Source organism: Homalodisca vitripennis, chromosome X (genome assembly GCF_021130785.1).
Source record: "Homalodisca vitripennis isolate AUS2020 chromosome X, UT_GWSS_2.1, whole genome shotgun sequence".
Lineage (NCBI taxonomy): Eukaryota > Metazoa > Arthropoda > Insecta > Hemiptera > Cicadellidae > Homalodisca > Homalodisca vitripennis.
In genome coordinates, this window is record NC_060215.1 from 13,990,523 (window position 1) to 14,016,721 (window position 26,199).

General features: G+C 34.8%; 1 protein-coding gene across 1 annotated transcript in view; it reads left to right on the forward strand.

The window, feature by feature from the left end:
• The first annotated feature begins 3,926 nt into the window (after positions 1 to 3,926).
• The window catches only part of LOC124368708 (metal cation symporter ZIP14-like), a 63,202-nt gene continuing 40,929 nt past the window's right edge, over positions 3,927 to 26,199 (forward strand). Inside the window, exons 1-2 of the mRNA XM_046826010.1 lie at positions 3,927 to 4,303; positions 19,693 to 19,777. Of these exons, the coding sequence (XP_046681966.1) occupies positions 4,133 to 4,303; positions 19,693 to 19,777 (256 nt within the window). The 5' untranslated portion in view covers positions 3,927 to 4,132. The remainder of the gene's footprint in view (positions 4,304 to 19,692; positions 19,778 to 26,199) is intronic.

Consider the following 26,199-nt stretch of genomic DNA (forward strand, 5'->3'; position numbering starts at 1 on the left):
TGGTTTTGGTAACAAATTATACAGTTTTTTGCCTATTTCTAAAAAAGTTTGATTTAGTGGAATGATAGTTGTACTTATCTAATCTAAGCATATTACAATTTCTTGTGAAATAACCATGTACAGAACTATTAGTTGGCACAGAATTTAAATGAGTTTTTACATACAACAAACATTCCAATATAAAAATAGAATAAACAGTTAACATCTTAAGCTGTCTAAAATATGGTTTACAGTGAGTTCTATTCCCCACCTGACATATAACTCTCACAGCCCTTTTTTTGTAATACAAGTACCCTTTTTACATTCCCATCATTACTCCATACTAAAATTCCATAGGTTAAATGGCTATGTATGTGGGCATAATAAACAGCTATTAACACTTCTCTATTAACAATTGATCTTAACCTACACAACATAAAAATTCCTCTTGCCATCTTTTTACATAACATTTTCAATATGAACATTCCATTTAATATTAGACTGTACATAAACACCAAGAAATTTAATATTATATATGTCAACATCATTTCTTAAACTAAACATTAAGATTTTGGGTTTTACTCTGGTTCAAACATAAAGAATTTGCTGCACACCAAGCCAGATAGAAATAACCAGAACATTCTCTTAACAGTCTTCAAAGGAACGCTGCCCTTTGATTCCAAAGATCCATAAATAACCCTATTTTCTTGTACTTGACTTCAAGACTTTACTATAACTATCCTTAGGGCTATCTTCAGTGTTGATAACTTGAGGTTTAGGCGCAATCAGAATGCTATCATGCGTAATCGTTTTGCCATGATACGGCTCCATTTGTCATGAAGTATGTTGCAAAGGCCTCGCGGATATCTTTAGCAGTAGAATTTGATCTCCTGGGTACTTTTTTTCAAACCAAGAAGGGATGCCGGAGCCACCTCATTTCTCCAGGTACCCAGGTGTAACCTCTCCATTTTCCTCGGTATCCAAAAGCACCCACTGGGCAATATAGACGTGACGAACTTGCACTTCTACGTAGAAAATTGTGGAGGTAAACGCAGGCCATTCAACCCACTTGGGCGTTCTCAGTTTCCAAAAGCAAAGGTTTCCTTAGCACACGAAACACAGAAGCTAAAATGCCAAAAGCATTCTCTACCACCCTTCTGGCCCGGCTCAATCGGTAATTGTAAATTCTTTCTGGGGACCCTTGTGGATGATAACCAGAGTACGGTTTCATCAAACTGTCACTCAATGCAAAAATGACGTACGGGCTGGGGATACTCGAATTCGGCAGTGGAGATGGTGGGGGAAGTTTCAAGTTGCCCTTTTCAATATTGTCGTACAACTGAGAATTTTTTGAAAACTCCACCATCTGAAATCCTGCCTTGACATCCAACGTCCACAAACATGAAGTTATAATCAGCGTCGACAAGCGCAAATAATACAAAACTGAAAAAAGGACTTGTAGTTGAAGTATTCGCTCCCGCTTTTGGGCGGACATTGTATTGCTACATGCTTTCCGTCGATGGCTCCAACAGCATGGGGGAAGTCCCACTTCTCTTCAAATTTCTTGGATTCGCATAGCCACTGTTCTTCATTTTCGGGCATCTGAAATGAACAATATTTCTTATTACTTACACCCATAGCGTCCAAAATTAAATTATATACCTACACAACTATTAAATAACTACAATTAAATTTTTATAGCGGAACCAATAGTTTGCAATAAAACCCTCAAGTATTTTAGTTAATTTGCTAATTCATTTCTTCATTTTTAAGGTTGAGCTCATTCAGGAAGAGGACGACAATACAAGTGAATCTGCTTCCCAAATTACTCAAACCCTCCCTCATCAGCAATCTCAAGAGATACGATCGGCTTCCAGTCAAACGGCACTGGGTTTTGCAAAGCCTACTCCAATGAAGCGCAAAAGAACGCCAGGCCTCTCCACGGTCTCAAGTTGACGAGGTGGTCGGCATACTGCATAATGCTGTGAGGCGTGATGCTTGTGATGTGTATGGTGAGCATGTTGCGATGAAATTAAAATCTTACTCCAAGAGGGACACAAGCGTTTGTCCAGCACCACGTCAACAACATTCTTTTCGAAGCCGACATGGGTCGCTATGACGAACTTCCTCATCAAAATCGCCGGTTTATCTCATCAGTTTCGCCGAATTATTCAGCCTCTCCGTCCCCTGCTACTACGTTTTCGTCAGCGAATTCTGGCCCACCTTCTCCGGCTATTTTACTACATCCACAACAGACTACACCAGAGTACAGTGGGGACTCTACTTCACCTCTGTCCTCTCTTCCTACATACCACCATCTAGAACCTCAACCCCCCACCACAGACCATTCACATCAATCAAGCAGTGATGATGCAGATCCGCTCGCCTCCGTATTTGCCTCGGATCCTGGAACTGGGGTACCCTCAGAAGCAGGAACATTCTTTTCCTCGTTCTGTTAAAATATTCACACGTTTGCACTTTATTCAATAGTTCCGTTCAACGTTTTTCATGTACTTATTCCAAATATATATATTTTCCAAAAATAAAATTATATTATACATTTTTGTTCTTACCTTGACATACTCCTGTAGTGCTTCTACGATGGCCCGACAGACTTCAGGAACAAGTAAAGAAATTGTAGGCTTTGGAAACCCTGAAGAGATACATGAGGCTACCGTACGAGTCACCACTTGCTAAAAATCGAAGAGTTTATCGCCAACCGGACTGATGCAGGAACGCACTCCCTCTCGGAAGTTGGTGTCGGTTTTGGCAATTTTCCCTTCTATCCTTCCCAATATGATGGCGAAATCGTCTAACGACATTCGGCTGAAGTTTTTCGAAGAGCCCTCCGTGGTCTTCTTTCAAATCTCTCAGCAAAATAGTGTGGTTCCTCTTTTTCAAAAATGAAGACTCCCACACGCGTCGCCTTTTCCTTCCTCGCGTTTCCTCCTGTAACAGGATGAGGACGGCCGCAGCGGAAACCGCAAGTTTTGACAGTCCGGGTTGCCATCATCAATATTCACTGCAAACGCTCACGAGAAACTGATCGACACAAATGCTCGAGCAGTGTAAACAGAGGGCTCGTTTGCGTTCGTGCTCGTTGAAAACCGGCGAGCTACGATCACGAATGCTCGATGCTCGATGCTCGGTGATGTTTGGGCAGTGTAAATGGGGCTTAATACCCTACTTATAATATAACATTTTAAAAAAGAAGTCTAACCTAGATGGGTATTAAGCTGCTTGATACAATTTCTAAATCTATAACAAATGTACCTCACACAACATATGTATAAAGTTACATTAATTATTGATGCTTGTTTTTATGTTGATTCGTTTAATATGTAATGTAAATAAATAGATTTATTTTTAGTTATATATATATATATATATATATGAGGTTAAGTAGTGGAGAGAACTGTATAGTCCTAACTTCGCCTCTAATAAAGACATTTTTCATTTCATTTCACTTCACACAAAATTTATTAGCGCAGACAGAGGGATTCGTTTTAGACAGGGCTTTCTATTTCCAACGTGAAATATTAGTTACCAGGTTAGAAGCTATAATCCTTTAAAAATATAAAATTAAAATGTTTCTTAGTATATCATGTCTTCTTATTTATTAATGTATTGTTATTAAACTTGTGCTATTTAGATTTAGTCTGTGGTCTGAATTAGTATGTAAGAAATGTGTTTGACTTGGTGATCTTGAAATATATTGTAAAACACAAGTTATCCTATATACGGGGAGAGGACGTGTGTTATGATACTAAATTGAACCTATTTCAAATCAATAATAATTTTTATTGCATTAGATTTATTTGATACTTTTTTACGATAGTTGAGTAAGTTACAGCTATATTATATATAAACATAGGTGATTTTTGAAGGCAGTGGCAGTGGCATACGAACTATGTAGGCATTGGCATAAGGATGTATTTGTTTTGTAGGTATGGTCGTCAGTCGTCGTCTTCAAATGTCAGACGGTAGGCGATCAGACGTTGGTGCGAAGTGCTCGTTCCGAGTGTAGATAGTTGATTCTTGGAAGTGTTGTTCCTATTGAACATTGCCTAGTTTTACTGTCTTGTTTGATGAAATAAAATGTCTGTTGTTAGATGACAATTTTAGAATTTATTGAAACATTTTTAAACGGAAAATGTTTTCCAAATTGTTGGTGATATTTACGGTTTTATTTTCTTCCGTTTCTCTTGCTGAAGTTCAGACGGATTGTGCTTCAGATGTTTATAATTTTAGTTCCTCTCAATTACAAGTTCTCATAGATCGAGTTTCCAAGTGCTCAGATGATAAAAAGATTTTGAAAAAGCAGGTATGTAGCTCCTTATGTGATTTATTAATATGAAGTTTTAGTTTTTACGATAAAACTAACCTAACATAACCTAAAATAACAAGGATTGAAACCCAATAATTAGTATTAACTTAGGAACAGTATTAAAATCTATTATTATGTATTGTAAAAAGGAAATAAGTTTTTATAGGTTTTTGTTTAAAGATTGTTTTGGTTTGAAGATCACAAGTCAGTACTGTATATTTCTTCCGAATTCAGTAGTTGACTCTTGATACAATTATTTAAGTGAAAAATTTTATTTCATCGATCTATCTTAATTTTTTGGTAATTGTCACATTAACGGCTGGAGCGGCAAAATACGATTTTTGCGTTATTAACTTATTGGAATCGTCCTACAGAACAAAACCAATATAAGGTTTGACGGGGTGGAAATGAGAAATAACGGAGTTTTAGAACAGCAAATATGGAACAACTGTTCAAGCGCGGAGCAATATTTCCATGTTCTACATCCACATCGGGCATCACGTGACCTTTTGTGACCATGATTCAACCTCGTGATGACGTCATCGGATGCGGCGCCATCTTTGCAAACGTCAATGAAAAATAATACTGAAATGAGCAGAATTTTGATCCAAATGAACAATGTTTTCTTAAATTTCGAGCTACAAAAAATAATTAGTTGTTATTGAGTTGAGACGAGTGCCTCGGGCCATCAGCGCGGGCTTCGGCAGTACCTTCGGTGCTGCACCGAAGGTACTGCCGAAGCCCGCGCTGATGTCAACGAAAGAAAATACGTCCCTCGAGATAGTACCTATCAGTAAAATATCAAATTCTAGAGGGGCTGATCAGAAATATAAATTGAATTGTAATGGAAAGGCAATTATGTACCGTGTAAAACATTTTGATAAATCATGAATACCCCTTATATAAATGGACATTAATAGAGAACACTTACCATTAGTGTGTTCTACAGAATGTACAGAAACTAAATAATCTTGTTTTGGTCGAAACGTAAACTCTTAACATGCCCGACAAAACATTCCGACACACCAATTCACCACGATTGGTCGAACTACTGGATGGTTGATCCATGATCGTCACTCACTCACTCGATCCAACCTACAGTACACGTTATCTCTGACTTCTGCCTCAGAGCGCTCAGATAACAGATACGGTATCAGTCCCAGCCGCAGATAATATTTACAGATATCCAGACACAGTACACAAACAGAACGTTAAAACATTAATAATTTAACATATTTATGTATATACCCTCTAAAATCATGTTATTTGTCATTTGCACCCCTAAAACTATATATATTTTTTGTTCAGGAGGATGAATACGTTGATAACGTCAAATTCGTGATTTGCCAGGTCGGCATTTAATCTTATAATTTTCATTTTTTTAAAATTCTTTGTAAAATGCGACATTTCTGTACTCTTTACACAAATCCTAGCAAACACGCATAAAGCGCAAGGGTATAGTATTATACCTTGATTCACATTCTTTTCTGTGGTTAATACATATTTATACGTATAGTACAGGGTCATCGAAAAAGGTGGGTCCCGTTAAGATAATTTGGATCATCGTTAATGCGATTTAGCATTTCAGGAGTAAATTCAATACGTTTAGGTCGGTCTACGGGCTTAATTTTATGCTGCAATTGAATTTTGTATTCATGTAGTCTTAAGACGTTTATGAATCACATTTTGATTCGTGGTTTTTGGTATACCTAGTTCTAAACTGCGTCGAGCTATGGACTTCTTAGGGCTACGCAAGCACGACTCCCTCAAAGGTTCCAGATTTTCTTCACATGTTCTAGGCCGACCGGGCGATTCCTTTATGTCTACACTTCCTGTGTCTTTGAACTGCCTATACCAACGAATAATAGGTTTATTAGTAGATGGGTTTTGTCCATTAGTTTGGCAGAAATGTCATTGCACAAGAGTTACTGACTTCAATTCAGCATACCACAAAACACACTAAGCTTTTTGCTGCACACTCGCCATGACTGCGACGCCTCTACTGACTGGAATGGCGACAGTCGATGCGCGCAAAGCCAGCGCATGGGCACAGCTCACTTCAAGGTCAGCTCAGTAGCGGAATTAAAACTCGGAACAATTTGTCTGCATTATGACGTTTGTTTGCACACATCGCTTAACTATTCCTTTAATAATAAAGAATCAAAATTAAGGCTACCTTTTTCAATGACCCGGTATATGTTCTTTTGTTTAGTTTTTTAATACATAAACTTTATTATTTGAGCCCATACTAATGTTTAAACAAATATTTAATAACTTATGTCGTCATTATGGTACCGTCTCATGACGGCCAACGTGGTACTAAAACGCCGATCACGTTCATATTTTTATAGGTTTATACATATTTATATGGATAGTAAATGTTCTTTAGTTTAATTTAAATATACACACCTCAAAACAATTAAAGGATCACTTTTTTAACAGAATGTACTCGGTTAACGGTTCGAAATTATATAAATATTTTTTTAAATTTCAAAGTCAGTGTTGAAAGTAAAATACATCGTATATATTTTTTTTATATGATATTTTTTTTAGGCTAGAACAGTAAACAAAGTTTAAAACCGCAAAATTAAAATGAAAACAACTCTCTTATTAAAGTACAAATGTAATAAGACATGAACAGGTCTTTTGAATCTCACTTTCAATACCTTGTATTGCCACCTCTAGCTGATATAACCGCACGAACACGCTGTGGCATGGTTCTGATGAGTCGTCTGAGGCTATCCTGAAGTAACCGCTCCCATTCTTCTCGTAATGCCATTTCCAGCTCATCCAAAGTCCTGGGTTGGTTGGGTGGCCCCGGATACTTCGTCCTAGTTGGTCCCAGACTTGTTCAATCGGGTTTAGGTCCGGACTGCAGGCTGGTCACTCCAGCAGTGGTATGTTGTGTTCGCCCAGGTACTCACGGACCAATCTTGCTGCATGTGGTCGAGCTCTGTCTTGCATAAATAAAAAATTTTGACCTGCTTGCTCTGCTCTCGGACGAATATGAACGTCTAACACCTCGTCCACATAACGCTGGGCTGTCAAAGTACCGTTTCAGATTATGACAAGGTCTGTACGACCGTCAATTGTTATGCCACCCCACACTAATACTGAACCCCCGCTAAACGGAACTCTGGGAGCTAGGCAACAGTTAATAAACCGTTCATTTCCTCTTCTACACACTCGAGCGCGGCCGTCATTACCAAAAATTGTAAATTTTGACTCGTCTGAGAACATTACCTTACGCCATTGTCTCAGCTGCCAACGCCTATGGTCTCTTGCAAACTGCAATCTGGCTCTCTTATGACGCGCAGTCAATCTCGGCACTCGGACAGGTCTCCTAGACCTCAATCCAGCTTCCCGGAGTCTATTTCTAACAGTCTGATCCGATACACGATTTCCAGTCGCCTGGCTTAGGTCGTTTTGAAGTTCTCTAGCAGTTAAAAATCGATTACGAAGTGCATTAACTCGTAAAAATCGATCTTCTATGTGCGTGGTGGATCTCGAGCGGCCTTGTCCTGGACGTCGTCGAAGAGTTCCTAGCTCCTGATGTCGGTTCCATAATCTTGAAATTACTGACTGACTCACACCTAAGCGCCTACCCACGTCTCGTTGGGAAACTCCAACTTCTATCAAAGTAACAGCTCTACTGACATCACTCTCAGACAAACACCGTCTAACACCTGCCATAACAATAAAAACACACAGGGCTAACTATAGAAGCCTAATCCAGACTGAACGAGATCAACTTGTGACAAAACTGAGCCTGAACCTTTCCTTATCTCATTCTTGTTTGGACATGATATCGAAATAATCGCTGTTATCTTTTACTGAATTAGTCGGAAATAAACAAGAATTATCTATATTTGCTACCGAGAGGTTCCTTTATCAGTGTGCAAAGTTCAAACATTCTTCTGTTATTAATACTTGTTTTACAAGACGCAATAAAAGTGATCCTTTAACTGTTTTGAGGTGTGTATATGTAATTTATTATTTGAGCCCATACTATTGTTATATTTATTAACGTATGTCGTCATCACTGTACCGTCTCATGATCTGTGTTTTGGTACTGCGTCGGCCGCCACGAGAAGGTACTGTGATTAGTGGTTAATGGGTTAAAGAGAAACATGATAATACCTTTAGTAACGGCTTTTTGGTGTGAAAGATAATTCAGTCAAGTGTATTAAGAAATAAAATGTATTTTTATTATTATCAAACTTAAACAGAACAGATCACCAAAGAAGTAGGCTATAGTTTACTTCAAACGTACTAACACAATTACAAGTGTTGGAATTTTATGCCTAAAACGATTAATTTTTCACATTTAAATAGTCTAATTCAGTCTTTGACAATTAAAAAGTACAAAGCAATCTCTGTTATTTTTAAACTGGAACAAAACCAAATACTAAAATAGTATAGTTTATTTTAATATAATTACAGAGTTACAAGACTCAGAATTTCTAATATTTATCATGAGTAAAGAGCGTAGCACTTAGAGTATTGACTGAAATGACACAAGTGGTAATTATAAGCAATTATTGGGTCAAATTAAATTTCTTTCGTATTTTAGTATGACGCCAGGCAATCTTTAGGTAGTAAGAAACATGAAAAGTGTTAAAAAGCCGTTGTTGATATTACCGAGTGGTATGAATGTTCATTATCCAGTGCAGCTCTGCTCCTTATCTTGTTGAACCTGTTATTAAACGAAGATGTTATGAATTGATGTTAGCGCTAACATGAATGAACAGGTAAGATTTGAAAATACTTTATTATCTTATAAAACTTATGCGTTCAGATGTAACATCCGTTACACTTAAGTCTTTCAGTACTACGATCTGGATAACCAGACATTTAAAGAACTTGTATAAAGTGCCAAGTCCAGGTAATTGGACGTTAAGAATTTGCAAAAAAAAAAAATGTTTGGTTTACTAGGCATTTAAAAGAAGAAAAACTAAAATTCATTCATTCCATACTAAAATGTCTTACATGCAGACACTTATGTGATAAAATAGACCAAAATAAACATTGTCAGTTTCAAAATTTAAAATTTTACTTAAATGCTACTTATAAAACCACATTACAACAGTAATGGGTGTTCCGCCGGACATGGTGCATGAGGTCAGTACAAATTTTTTTAAAGCTCTATAAGTTATAAAGTCCAAAAATAAATATACAGTAGAGCGTCGATTATCCAAAAGTTGGTCATCTGAAACGTCGGTTAGCCGAAAGTCAAATCCCGCTGAAATTTTAAGATGGGTTGTATATTATGGTTATAAGGCTCTTATTGTCGCCGGATCCTAGATGGTGTTGTGTGTTATTGTGTATACCTACCACTTGTTCCTTCGCATGTATGGAATCGATTGTATTGTTGAAAATAAAAAAAAAGTTCATACAGCTGTAAGGGAACCGGCCGGCAGGAGTGCATGCACCGTAGCGCTGCATGTGATCGACACAATCCACCATTCCACTGTTACGTACAGTACTGTTCCACGTCCATCTAACCTCACTTTGTGTCACTGAAATCAGTGTTGTTTTAACCTGTGTGCTATTATTCGTTGTGCTGTGTGATTTCCAGCAATGTCGGCAAAATGTAAACGTGTTTTTCTCAGATTATCTGACAAACTTAAAATTCTATCGATTAAAAAAAGGCGCAAGTGGATCAAGCTTAGCTCGGGAGTTTGGCATCGGAAATTCAACAATAACTGACATCAAAAAGAACAGTGAATCTATCACAAAGTTTGTGTGTTTACAAGACAGTGAAGTTGGCAGCTTGCATAGAAAAACTATGAAAACAGCAGAAAATCAGGACTTGGACACTGCAGTTTACATGTGTTTTTTCCAGGTAAGAGGCCAAGGCCAACCTATAAGTGGTCCTTTGATTTGCGAAAAAGCATTGGAAATGAACAACAAATTAGGGGGTTGTAACGATTTTAAAGCTTCCTCTGGTTGGCTGAAGCGATTTAAATCTAGGCATGGGATTAGAAAGATAGACATTCAGGGGGAAAAACTGTCAGCTGACACTGATGCTGCTGAAAAGTTCAGAGAATTTTTTAAGTGTTTGCTTGTAGATGAGGGATATAAGATATAAGGACAGTAACGTCTACAATGCAGACAAAACTGGGTTATATTGGAAGAAAATGCTGACCAAATCCCTTGTTTCCCCAAAAAAGAAATGGCAGCACCTGGATTTAAAGCCAGCAAGTCCCGCATAATAGCTATGGTATGCGGAAACAACACGGTCGCACATAGGCTACCTTTGCTGCTCTTTGGAAAATCTATGAATCCACGATGCTTTAAAGGAATAAAAAAACTTCTGTTTATCTATAAAAACAAAACAAAAAACTTGTGGATGGATACTAAAATATTTATTGAGTGGTATGAAATTGTATTCATCTCAGAGGTTAAAAAACATCACATGAAAACTGTGGATACTGGAAATGTGCTATTGGTAATTGATAACGCTTCGACTCATCCCTCAAACATTTCACTTGAGAGAGAAGATGGAAAGTTTAAGGTGATTTTTTTGCCACCGAATGTTACCTCAATCCTTCTACCCATGGATCAGGAAGTGATTGAGGCCTACAAGCGTTACTACAGAAAACCATTGCTTCGTAGTGTACTAATCGACCAAAAAGAAAATAAAACAATCCTTGAAATCTACAAAGATATTAACTTAAAGGATGCTGTTTACATGGCTGCAGAAGTGTGGGCTAATGTCAAAGAGACTACCCTAAAAAAAGCCTGGAACAAGCTTTGCCCAACATTTAACTCTGAAACTAGGCCTACAACTGAAAGAACCAAGAAATGACACTTTTGTTTCAGAAGTGGTTGAGCTGTTGAAAGAGTCTTCAGGATTTGAAGAAATTGACCAAGAAAACAGTAATGAGTGGCTAGAGTGTGATGCGGATAATCCTGGCTATGAACTGTTGACATGATGACATATTAGCGCAGGTACAAGATCCTAAAGATGACATTGATGAAGACGATAACGTCTCGGTTGAAAAAGGTCCGACCAATGAAGAAGCCTTGGTACCAGCCTTTCAGTGCTTTGAGACTGGTATTACATGGTTGGAACAGCAAGATGAATGTGATGCTGTGCAGTTGTTGTCTTTAAAACGCCTACGAGACAGCGGCAAAAAAAAACGGATGTCAAAGCTTAAGCAAACACGTTAAACTTTTTATTTTAGGTTAATTTTGTACTGTTTTATCATATGTATCTAATTTTGGGTTGATTTTTTACTGTTCCTATTTTATCTTATTTTAAGTACATTTTTTACTGTTTGTACGATATCTAAGTCACTGAGCCGAAATTGTTTTTACTGTTTGTGTAATCCCTACTTTATGTGTTACCTTCACATAATATTTTATACTTTCGTGTGATATTAAATGTTGCTATTGTGTATTCTAGTTTTAAAATGCATTTCTTTTTGCTGTCTCACCCATTCCCCTACCCTCAACAAAAAACCAGACGGTTTTTATAGTGATATTCGCTTATCCGAAAAATCGATTATCCAAAAACCCCCTTGCTACAATTGTTTTGGATAATCGACGCTCTACTGTATTTAGTATTTCAGGTAATAACCATCAAGGTGATGGTAATATTTACAAATTAGTAATTTACTACATTTAAGACTTATTTAATATATTTAGGAGAATATAAAAAGTAACGGGTGTTACAGTGAAGGGTAATGGATTTTACGGAGTTGAAATCATTCATTGTTTATACAACATCAATGAACTGTACAAAATTAACTAAACCTAATTAATTAATTAGTGTCAAAATTAACTATACATCATTGCTAATATATTACTCATTATTATCCATCACTAACACTCTAAACTAAATGTTATAATGTTAATACTAACTGAGCAAAACTTAATTACTTGGATAGCTTTCACATCTATGATTAAAAAGTTACATGTTAACATCTTATGATACCTTTTTGTATAAACATCAGCTAAACATTATATCTGCATCACTTCTTTCTATTAGTAGCATGGCTTAAATGTAAGCCATCAATACCACTACTGGTATGCTATTGATATCTGAGATTAGTAAATGATAATTACTATTTCTCAAGTGCATAAATGTCCCTCCTTATGAATTCGTATAAAATTGTGAATAGGCCCTTTGGCTTTAATAACGAATTTGGTAATTCACCTAAAATGTGATTGAAGCATCATCAGCTATGAAAAATCTATTGGAACTTTGAGATTTAAAAACATAACAAATACATAGTTGGCATATTCCACATTGCCTTGGCATACAAGCGGTACATTTTCCCTACTTTAGATTTTTTTCCTTTCACATGTTCATGAGGAACTTCTAAAAGAACAAATATACCAGAGTGCACATCTAATGGTGTTTTAATACTGCAAGCAGACCAAATCTTCTCTGATGAAAGAACCTCTTCTTCACTGGTGGAGTCTGTGTCTAAGTAGACGTCTTTATATCAAAGTCTTGTTTTATGAGCTGAAATATCTCTTGTGTCTTCCTCAGTTACTTGAAAAACTTGTACTTTGGTCATCAGTGAGGTTGAAGTTCTTGCAGCGAGGAGATCATTAGAATCGTAGAGTCTACAATGATGGTTCAACTGAATATTTTGGATTGAAAGAATGTTTTGTCAATAGGTTTGAAGAAAAGTTTCATTGTCCTGGAGTAAGAAGAAAACCTCTTAATCCCTTTACTTTATTACTTATATGGTTGTGAGTCTTTGGTTGTTTCAATATGAACTTTCATGTTCCCGTTTACTGCTGTCCAGACATGGCGCTTTACCGTACCATCAGAGCAATTGACAGCACCTTTATCGTACCATCAGGGCCATTGACAGCACCTTTACCGTACCATCAGGGCCATTGACAGCACCTTTACCACGGCTTGGTGCAGAGAAATTCCACTCAATGGCGACTTCAAAAACAGTTTTTATCTGAAATAATGCTGACATGGAATATTTGCTTTTAAATTGGCCTGCTAGAATATATGGATCATAAAAATATGAAGCAATGTAGGGTTTCAGCATATTATGTGCAATTTGTGAACAATTTAGTGAACCTCTGCATAAGGGCAAAAATCAGCCTACCACTTCTAGTGTAACACTTTGGCTCTAGTGTAACACTTTGGCTACCGAACGTTGCAGAGCCATAAACTGGTAGGCTAACCAGTCACTATTAATGCAACTTCTAGTAGCAAATGTGATGTGATAAGTATTTTTCAGTACAAAACAGACAAGGCAATAAATAAACCTTGTGTGTACAGTAAAGAATTATGGTAAAGTATCTTGTATTCCCATACCAAATTTGGTGATAACATTTATTAAATTTAGAACAGTAGTTTTTATATTGTATTTTAGCATTGAATTATATGAAATATAAGTCACATATATTTTGCTTTGTATGAAATTCTAGGTTAAGCTTCTTAAATAGCAGCCTAAGTACAAGTGTCAGGCTATTATAGAGCATCCAATTCTCTTCTGAATAGCCTGTGCTTTATTTGATATTTAACATGATATTGTTACAGATTATGAACAGTTATACGTTTGAAATGTTGCCAACATTTAAAAATAGAATGGAAAAGTATAGTTATCAGAAAAAAGGCAAAACAAAGTGAAAAATGTGTCTATAATATGACAGGAAAATAAATAAAGGAAACCAGAGAAAAGCCAAGGAAATGATGTCAGAAGAAGCATAGTAAAAGAAAAAGAGAAGAAACTTGATGTGAGAAGTAGAGAGTAAAAGTGTGGCAGGAGAAGAAAAATATACATTGAAAATATACTTGTGAATTTACTTGGGATAAAGTGGTAGGAAAATTTAACACGAAAAACACTGCAGAAGGTTGTTTCAATAGTTTGAATGTTATTTTCCTTCAACTCAAAAAATCAGTTATTTGTTTATGAAAATCTGAAAGTTAGTGACTAAATGATTAATTTTAAGTAGATAAAACAACAACAAACGTTTTCTGAAGAAATAAAGTCTGAAGATTTGAAGTTTTTTGATAGTGAAGTTAAGCTGGCAGACTCATAAAAAAGGGACTAATTAGGTTAAAGTCTACAACCCTAAAAATGAAAGGAAAATTCCAAAGCAAAAGAAATTATATACATACTAGAGTTTGTAACAACTAAGAATACTTTATCCAAAAAATAAAATATCTTTATGGAGGAATTCGAGCGAAAAGCTTTGGCTTCAGCTCAGTTCAAACCGAAGATTTGGTGGAGGTATGTGGATGATACCTTTGTTATTTTCTCTCATGGAGACATTGAATTAAATAATTTTTTGAATCACATTAATAGTATTTCTCCTTCCATCCGCCTCACAATGGAAGTGGAAGTCCAAAACAAGCTTCCCTTTTTGGATGTGTGTGTATTAAGAGATAGGGATGTCCTTAAGACAACTGTTTTTCGAAAGATAACACACACAGGAAAATATTTAAATTATCAATCCAACCATCAAAAATCTGTCAAAGAAGGAGTAGCCTACTCGTTGTTTGATAGAGCAAAGAGCTTGTGCTCAGATAAAGATGGACTAAAAGAAGAATTTAAGAAAATTGAATCGGATCTCAGAAGCAATGGATACCCTCAATTAGTAATTAATAAGTGCAAACGAACCAGAAGAATCATTCCTGAGTCAGAAAAACAGAATTGTGATAAATTTGCGTTTATGTCAATCCCTTATGTGCCGGGATTATCGGAGAAAATTAGAAGAGTAGGTAGAAAGTACAACATTAGAACCGCGTTTAAAACACACAACACTCTTAGACAAACTCTCGTAAAAACAAAACCAAAAAATGGCACACACAGGATTCCAAAAACTGTGTTTACAGTATAAAATGTAGCTGCAATAGAGAATACATAGGCGAGACAAAAAGACCACTAAACGTAAGGATAAAAGAACACATAGAAAACACGAGAAAGGGTTTCACAGAAAAGTCAAAAATTGCACACCATTGTTGGTCCGAAGACCATCATATGAATTGGGATGAAGCCCACATAATACATCGGGAACCACATTTCTTCAAAAGGAAATTAATTGAGGCAACATATATTAAATTGGCAGACCAACCAATCAGTCAACCATCAGTCGAGATTAGGCCGCTTTGGTTACCAATTCTAAAAAATGAACTAAAGAGAAAACCAAAAGTATCAAACGGATCGGATATTTGTAATAAACCAATGCGGAGTCACAATATGGTTTTAAGAAGTTCATCTCGCATGAACCAATAATAACGAAAGGGCCCATTCCTGTTCCCCTTCCCTTGTATTTCCGCCATCTTGTTTTAGCCAGCCGTCACGAATGCCATTGGCTAGTCCCTCTGGTCAGTCGTAGGTGGTTAGTAGTAGACGAGTGAAGACGTATTGTGACCTGTATTCCGTAGTTTAGTTTTAATGATTAGTGTTTTGTATAGTTTTGTATTAAGTGCATGTCTTTAGTGTTAGTGAAGTTGACTAACAACATGTAGGTTGTGATTCCTGACTTAGGCGTGCCACAACGCTTTAGTAAGATTTGTTTATTTTAACCTAGTTTTTGTAGTTATGTATTAGGTTAGTTCTTTACCTGAAGAAGAGATCAGATTGCAGATCTCGAAACGTAGTGTTACTGTTTTCTTGTTTCACTGAACGATGGCAAATGTCCGGAAAAATCCTGTTTCCTTCACAATCCTTCCATCGTCAAAAATAACCTTCAAACAAAGAAAAAATAAAATACTATTAGAAAAGTTTTAATGTGATCTATTAGTAAGATACAGATAGTCATTATTTTAACTGTTAATTGTTATAATTACTTACTTACTCTTACTCTTACTCCCAGGGCCATTTATATCGGAGGTGATATTTAGCCGCACCAACAAAGCTCCTCCATCTTGAACGGTCCTCTGCATCTGTTATAATTACTTGTAAATATTAATTTTTAAATAAATAATTATTATAGTTGTATTTGTGTTTTCAATTATGACATTTGAATACCAATAAGTAAGGTAAGTCATGCAATCTGATACTCTTTTATACGTATACTTCGTGCTACTTCGTACTTCTAATTCCGCAGGAGTTGGCCCAAACTGGGTTTCTGCAGGTCAAACTGCCCTTGGAAAGGGTCAGGGTGGGTTGGGTAAAGTGCTCGCACAAAATTCAAAAAATTCTTGTACACTGTAGAAACAATTTAAGACCAAATTTAATACATTTTATATATCTTTAAAAGATGGGTAGATGTTTGCTTTTATTTCATTTTGAAAGTTCACGTTAACCATGAGAGTAAGTGTAGGTTGTAAGTGATTTGACATTACAATATAATATTTGTAATCGTTGTAAGAAAAAAGGAACAATTTGTAGCATCTGTTGCACATTGAGTCATGTTTTACAGAGATTGGTATTATCAATTTAGGTTAATGGTTTAAAATAACACTGTTCATCATATACAGGGTGTTTGAAAAGTATGGGTACGGCTTAATATTTTAAAAACCATAGGAGATAACATCTATAAACTTTGCACAGTGTCGTATGGCTATGTAAACTATTTTCCCTTGCTATTACCATGACATGCCAACCATGGGGGGACGGCCCACAGAGGAAAACATGGAAATCTTAAATTGAAGCATGGGTCGAGTGATACCTCATTTGAAAGAGCTCACTTAGTAGAGTTGAATTCCGCAAACCGCATCTCAAAAGGTTTATCCAATCAGAAATGGCGGCTTGTTTTAGGTACACATTGTGAAGTACATTATGCGCTGGCATTTCTGACTGGATAGTCGTATTCTGATGCGGTAGGCGGCGTTTCACTCTACTAACCAATGTGTTTTCACTGACTTTTTTTAATTAGAAAATTATGTCATAAATTTATAACACAATAAATAAAACTAAAAAACATCGGTATTATTGTGTTTTATTTATTGTGTTATAAATTTATGACATAATTTGCTAATTAAAAAAAAGTCAGTGAAAACACATTGGTTAGTAGAGTGAAACGCCGCCTACCGCATCAGAATACGACGATCCAGTCAGAAATGGCAGCGCATAATGTACTTCACAATGTGTACCTAAAACAAGCCGCCATTTCTGATTGGATAAACCTTTTGAGATGCGGTTTGCGGAATTCAACTCTACTAAGTGAGCTCTTTCAAATGAGGTATCACTCGACCCATGCTTCAATTTAAGATTTCCATGTTTTCCTCTGTGGGCCGTCCCCCCATGGTTGGCATGTCATGGTAATAGCAAGGGAAAATAGTTTACATAGCCATGTGACACTGTGCAAAGTTTATAGATGTTATCTCCTATGGTTTTTAAAATATTAAGCCGTACCCATACTTTTCAAACACCCTGTATAACAATTATAATGTTTCAAGATTTCACTTTGGGTGACAGGATTTTTGTTAACTGTGAGGTAGCCTCAGACTTGAATTCAGAATTGTGGAACATCCATTACATAACAAAATAACCTTTTCTTATCTTATATTGCCATATATTATAGCCAAAAGAATTAGGTGCACTTGTTATGTACCTACCTACATTTACTTCGTGCACTTGTTGTACCCAGAAATACATTTCTGGTCTTAGAACGTAAGAAATAAAAGTAATGAATTAAATATTCATTTATACAAAGTAAAAGTGTAATATCTGTCACATACAGATTTTCTGACTTGTGTTGTTTATCGTTTAGTAAGGAGTTATATAAGCTACAAATAATGCAAAAGAAAGATGATTAAATTTTTATAGCCTGTTTTAAGTTTATACAGATCTAATGTGAAATAAAATAAATTTTCACACTTATCAAATGGCTTGTCAAAATTTTTTATTTTTAGAAAGTAACACTGATATAGGGCATTGGTATTTATGTAACAATTACATATATAAAAATTGATATTATTTTGTGTATTGCAATGTAAAATTAGTATAGTGATGTTTCTTGCCCACAAAATAAAATTGTTGAAAATTAGAGTAGAGTACAATATGCGAATTCGGTTTTTTATATTTATGTTAACAAGCAATATATTTCAACTAGAATCATCAATATTATTAATCAGTGCTGCTAACAGCTGAAAATGATTAATTGAACAAATAACTTAAATCATGTATCTGCATCTGATTTCTAAACAACTGTCGACATAATTTCAAACTGTAAATAATATTTCTTGAAAAAGTCTAATTTCAAAATAAAAATGACATTTACCTTTAGAAAACTAAATGAAATAGCTATATGATATGACAAACAAATCTTGGTATGTGAAATTTACAGAAAATAAACAAAATATTTTGTGAAAGGAGCAAATATGGTTGTTTTTGGGTACAAAAAAGAAGATAATGTCGGTCATTATTTTAGTAAGAACACTTTCTAAGTTTGGACTACATAAAATTGTTACTATGGTGTATTGTTTTCCAGAAACCAGATGAACTATAGCTTTTTTCTTTATTGTAAAACCAATAAAAATTTGTGATCGTGTATAGTTTTATCTGTAGTGCTTAGTGGAATAAAACACTTAAATCTGTAATTTTTGTAAAAAATATTCTTTATACTAAAGAAAAATTTGTTTATTTTTGGTAAGTACACAATTGTAATTGTTACTTTTAACTTTTACATTTGTGTTATGACATTGTGCTATGTTTACTGTTTGTTTATTTATTTTTTACATGCTTATTTATGTACAATTTTTAAAATCGTTATTATTTACCAAAACATGTGAAGTTACAGGCAAAAATTAAAATACCCCACAAAAGGGTTTGCATATACACATTTATATATAGTTTGGTATAAATATTTATGGTGTCATGTCCAAAAATATTTAGTTAGCTCTTTACATTATACTTAATTTATGTTGCTGTAAATCTGTAAAATAAAGAACATTTCTAAAACTTTATGATTATATATAGTAATTATAATTTTCAGTCTATATTACAAATATTTGAGTAGCCCTGATACCTTACCGACACTGGGAGATAATATCATTATAATACATTAAAATAATAATAACCTTGCAACATCGAAATATTAGCTTATGTTTTATGAAAATACATATTATGATAGAATAACATTCATTAACAAACTTAATACAACGTTAGAAGATTCGCAATGATGATCACGATTATAATTACATTTAAAGGCAGTTATTCAGCTTTTACAAACACCACCATGTGGAGTGCACATCACCATGTTTCTTTATTTATTAATTTTTGGTACGTTTCATCTTACCCTAAGGTTTTTTTGGCTCTTCAAGAAGAAAGCAGATCAGTGTGTATTAAAGTTATTATTGATACCCTTGTAATGGCAAATGTCTTAACATTCTTGTGAATTCTATCTTGCAAGTATTATTACGTTGCGATGTGTGATTTCATTGGTGATTTTAAAATAGTCTAATTTATAACTAAACATGTAAAGATTACATTTGTTCTCCTTGTTCATTTCAGGTGTTCAACTGCCTGCTTAATGAACAAACTGAATCTCAGAACAGTGACAAACTTCAAACAAGATCAAAACCTACAACGAGTGAAGGTAAATTTTGATTTTAGTATTAGCTATTCAATTAATCCTAAAAGTCAACATCAATGAACAGATTTTTTGATCAGTGCAGTACACTTTCAAGATTCGATGTTTAAACTAATATTAAACCAAACACACCACTTTCATGTATAACTTTTCATTTTCATGCATTACATTTTTCTTGTTATCTTTGATCTAGCTGAATCACAAAACAAAATGTTTAATATATTGTGATCACTTGAGTATTAATAATGACATTGAGAAACTATGAGAAGGCACAAAGATATTATTTGATTTAATAGTAACTCCTGAATGTGTAATTTTGCGTAATGTTTTCAGTATATTTATGTCTTAGCATTATAATTATTATAATCTTTTGTGGTTTGAGCCAATTATATTAGGCTCATGATATTCATTTTTCAATGTTAATTTTTTTTGTACAGATGTTGAAAAACTATTTTAATTTCTTTTTATAATTTGCGAATTACAATACATTTATTTATTACAAACTTGTAAGCACTTGGTGACTGACTTAATCACATACATATACAACGTTCAGCTAATATGAAAAAAAATCACCCACCCTAACTCTGATTTTTTTAATCATTAAGTTACAAACAGTCTAATGGTCTGTGTATCACAGGGCTGTTTACTGTTTACAACCAATCTGAACATTTCACTATTTACCACTGTGCTGTATCTTTCCATAGTTTGTGAGTTTTTCTTTATAATCGAGTCACAATCACATTGATAACTAGTATATAATGGTGTTTAATTACGTACACAACAGTTAATTTTAAACATTTCACTATTGCCCACTCCATCTTATCTTGCCACAGTCCTGAGTTTTTCCCGTTATTATCGAGTTATGAACACTGTAATGATTGGTGTATCATGGAGCGTAATTAATTGCTTACATTTCTATATACACTATGTATAACATGAGTGCAGCAATCATTTGATAAAAGTTGAAATATCCATTACTGATGTTACAATGATACCTTATTCTTTATGAATGGCTAAGAGCTGGTGAGATAAAAATCGAGAAATACTATGCATATATAGCATGACAATGTTGAATAATCTTTACTAACCATAACAAAAAAGTAAAATTAAGGAAGACAATTAATTTTATTACAAATTTGTAAGTGTAATTGTCAAAACTTTTTGAATAGTTAGTAGTTATGAGAGTTTTGTTACTGTAATTGTTCAAAACCTAAGTGAAAGCAACTCATGTTGAATGAGATATTTGGAATTGTCTCTCATTAAAAATATCACTTCATTTCGCCTTGACATTTTGTAGCACATAATCTTTAGAATTCACTTAAAATTTTAATCTGAAAAATAAGACTTATACCTCGATTTTCAAACTTGATTTTGGAAACTGTGTGCTCACAAACATATGCTGATACAAATATAGATACTACTAATTTTTGCATAGTTTTTTACATATTCCCGGCAGTCTCTTATACAATAGAGGAATGTTTGAATTCTAATTGCATTCTGATTCTTTAATTTTATCATCTGAAGTAAGTTCAATAATCGCAAGCTAGAAATCACACGCCACTGTGTTAATATATTAATTGTAAGGGTCTGGAAATTTTGTAACCGACTTTGAACTCCTTCTGGATGAGGCAGATTTTGTTCAAAGCAAACTCTTTGGGGAAGGGATCTCTAGTTTTTCTGGAAATCTTTTGCAACATTCAAAAAAATTATTGGCAATTGGATGGTTTCAAAAAGATCTGTCTCTTGTAAGAACACCGTCACATACTAAGACAAATTGCAGAAAAAGGGATTTTGCATTGAAGTTTAAGATTTAAATAATTGGATGAGATGTTGCGTATCAGCTGTTAGTGCAAGCCTCCACAGCCAAGTATCAGCAGTCAGTTCAGGAACTGGATGATGCTGTTCAATCATAAATATGTCAATGGCTTCCCGAAGCGTACAATGACAAGCAAGGGTGTTCAGTGTCAATTTCTGATAACAATTGTTCGAACTGATGGTGCTTCAGTTAATACGATCAAATGTAGTTTACCATTTTGACTAGGCTGTAGATAAGCCAATCAATTTGCATGTGCAGGCCGGGCAGCCATCTGGTTAGCGAGCGGTGGAGAAGGAGCGTTTTTTTCTTTTCCAAGAATATTGGGCTTTCGCTTAGAGCCCTTGGGTATTTCCCGTAACCCAAGAGACAAGAACTGGAATATTTACTGATTTATTCAGTTGTCTTGTGGTTACATTCAAATAAAAGGTGTTATGATAGTTTAGTCTTTTTAAATCAATCACCGAAAACAGTGTGTAGGTGAGCTAAATGTTTTGTGGATGGAAATTAGAGCCTGCATGCTCAGATCCCTTGGCCCATCTATACTACCTGCATGACTGCAGAGAGTCCTTTCCACACAACACCTGTTGGTGGATAATACGGTAACACGATTGGTTTTTTTTTTTTTTTTTTAAAGTAATTGTCTGAACCTATGTCTTTGAGCCACACTATTAGCCCACAAACTTACTTCCTTAAACATCAAAACTTTATCAGGACAGATCTTTTTAACAGTTTTTTCAAACACGTTTTTTACTACCTGTCCATTGATAAAAGGTTTCCCAACCCTAGCCAACACATTAGGTATTCTGAAACATGCTCTTATATCAGCTTCATTGTACCGTTTCCACTTTATACATGTATGCCTCTGAAGTGTAATTGAATTTTTCAACTTTTTTTTATCCATGCTAACCTGTCAACTAAGTATATGACCTCTTTGAATATTTTGTTTCAAGATGTCAACATTTATTTTACTCTTTTAGGACAGCTTAAGTTCCATTGTAAATAAGAATGGATACAGAATTATGGTTCTGAATTTCATCACATCTCTTTTCTTTAAAGACTCGGTGTCCATTCTCCTTTCCTTGGTGGCGGATTTATTAAGTAAAATTTCTCAAGACGTAAACATTGGACACAGAGACAAAGCCACTGATGATGGAGATAAAGACTATCTTAATAATAAGTAATGGCTGGAAGCAAACGTGTTGTCTGATGTCAAAAGGAACAACTTTCAGCTTTGCACATGGTTCTAAGAGAGTTTCATGGAGTTAGTTTAGCACATGCCCTAGAAGTACAGGTGAACCTAGCCGAAAACACCCAAACTGTGACTTGTGCACTGACTGAAAGCCCACTATGATTACAGTTAACCTCAAATCAATATTTTTAACTTCTCAGTAAGATTATGCTCAAGTGTATAAATGCAAACGAATAGCACACTGAGTTGACAACATTATGGAGATTTTCAATTCTAGAACTGAAATTTTATTAGCTACTGTTTGTAGCATTTGATGTTTACAAATTAAAAAATGTATTGAAATCTTTTTTGAATTTTCAATTACTTTTGAATTTTTGTGGTTTCTACATTAAATAACCTTTGTGGGCCAGTAAATTTTCTTCAGCATGCTGGATGTGGCCTGCAGGCCTTAGGTTGAAAACATCTGGTTGACATGGCAGCTAATCTAAAAGATTTCAGTATCACCATGTTTTGCCACAGCCTGAATTTTAGTTCTTTTATCATCAAGTCATAAACCCTCTGATAATTGTGTATCACAGGGCTTAATCATTTAAACAACATATCATCTGAAACATTTCACTGGTTTCACATGATAAACTGTATCATAATCTTTACATTATATTACAAAACATACTGCTGAAGTTAATTTAAAATGTACTATCAAAAGTTCAACATACATAGCCGTTAGAGTTAAAAGAAATAATAACTCAAGAATACATATAAAATTATGTTGCAGGCTACTAAGTTATTACTAATTAAGTTTCTCTTTTGTATTGTTTTGAACTGCATCTTCTAAATATATATTTTAACAGTGTTTATTAATTTTCTGTGAACAGATAAATAAATTACTTCTTATGATAAATATAGCCAACACAATTGCTACAAAGCCCTTGTTATTTATATTTTTAAATTGGATAGTGAAATATCTTAAATAAATAATGTCACAATATGGCACAACTGTTTTATTGTATATCGTAAGTTATATGTTGTAACACTTTACTCACTACCAAATAGTTCTCAAGTGTCTATGTAGAGTTGTTGTTGGGTTCCCATATTTAGCCAAACTTGATTTATCCCATATTAAAGATGGCTTACAAACTTGGCTCATTGTGTGTTTATAAGGGAAATAATAAATACTTGATTTTAGTAAAACTTCTTTATCAGTACATATATTATTAGATACTCATTTTCCAAAACTATATTGTTAAAACTTTTAAGTTTTAAAATTACACATACTTTACGCTACCAGTAGAAGTAGTCAGATAGTCCTCTCAATAATTTCTAAAAGCACAAAGTAACGTTTTTTTTTATCAGAGAGAAACCAAAAAATCTGGACTAAACATAAAAAATAATAAAAGAGTGCATGTAATATAATCAATAAACAATTCACAGTTCAGGAAAAGAGACTGCAAATACAAAAAAATAATTTATTATAAAAAGGCACTGATATAATCAGATATACAGGATGTTCCAAAAATTGTGTCAAGCAAAAACCCAGAGGTAGAGTACCCCTAAAGGTACTCAAATAACCTAAAACATGGTATCCGATTTTTTTTAGTTTTCTAGTTATTAATTTTTCATGTATTTTACTAAACTCTTGACTGTTATAACGTTCTTGGCTATAGCTACGTAAATAGTTAATCTAACGGATATAAATTTGTCACCATACATATATCCATGGTGTTTTTAAAAATCAGTGAATGTTAGAAACTGGTGAAATCCTCAACGATTTTAACATCATTTGAAGGAAATGAAAGATAAAAATCTTTTAATTTTTTTTCTGACATAATTTCAAAAATAGACAATAGACAATTGACAATAGACAAACTTTTTTATTTACATATTCATTAAGAACAGTTATAGAGTCACATAATATTATTACAAAAGTATGGACGATGAATGTTTATACATTTGTGTTTCAGTTAAAAAAAAGTCAAGGTACATTTTGAAATCTCCATGTTTCATTGCAGGCGTTGAGGAACTCGTCCAGTGAATAAAATGGTTGATTTACTAGGATGTCAAGCAGTTTTCCTTGTAGGGCACTCCTCTTCAATCTTCTCATTGTTTCTGGGAGAACGTTCCACAACTTCCGGCCGATATAAGATGGTTTTTTCTCCGTAAATTGCTGTGCGATGTGGAGGCAGAACGTAGTTGGCTGCATGGCGAGTGTTGTATGAATGGATGTCTTTCCCTGTTTGAAGACCCAGGCTGTGCACATGTAGAATTACTTCTTGGATGTATAGAGCAGTGACGGTCATTATGCCGAGGGTTTGGAAGGCTTGTCTGCAGCTTTGTTGAGGATCAAGGTCAGTGAGGATTCTAATGGCTTTTTTCTGCAGGACGGGCACCTTGCTGAGGTTTCCAACAGAGGATCCGCCCCATACAGCAATCCCATACCTCATATGGGTTTCTACTAATGAATAGTAGGCTGTTTTGGCATTTTCTAAGTTTCCAATCCATTTTATGCGCCGAACAGCATAAATACCTATGCTGATTTTTTTGCAAAGGCCATCCACATGCTCTGTCCAGCCGAGATTTCCATCTAGGATGATTCCAAGGAATTTAACATGGTTTTCAATTTCTACGTCAGGTATTTTTGGAATGTAGTCTTTTCTTTTACTAAAGTTAATCTGTATTGTTTTTGATGGATTTATAGCCAGGTCATTTTTTCTGCAGTATCTCAGTGCTTTACAGAGGGAGTTGTAGGCGGTTGCATGTACTCCTTCTGCAGTGTCATCCCTTATTAAGAGTGTTGTGTCATTAGCATACATTACACAATTGGTATTGTGATCTTGGATGTATACTGGGAAGTCATTGACAAATAAGACAAAGATGACTGGGCCCAGGACTGATCCTTGTGGCACTCCTCGTGTGACTGGTTTGTGTATTTTGAAATCAATGTTTTCCATCTCTTCCAATTTCCTCTCCATACTGATAAGTTTGTTTTGGAGTGCTAGTTTCTCTGATTTTAGCAATTCGTTCTCAGCTACTAATGCTGATCCTATTTTGCAACCATTTGGAGGTCGTCCTCTCGACTGTTAGAGCTTTCTATTAAGTTGTTTTCAATAAGACTCATTTCTAGTTCAAGTAGGATGTCTGAGGTATTTTGTGTTTCTGAGTCAACAATTCGGTTTGGTAATGGTGGTGTTTTAGATACCCTGCATGCCATGCAGTGCCATTTTTCAATTTCATGGGTGGCCCATTTAAAAAAATCTTTTTCTAAAATATTTTGGCATGCTGCATGGTACCATTTTGCACATAGGCCTGTGCATTTAATACCAGAATATTTTACTCCAATATTGCATATACCACATCGATATTTAGTGGGCATTTCAGAGTCAGTTTAGTAGAGGCATTAATAGAAAATTCTTAGTAAAAATAATT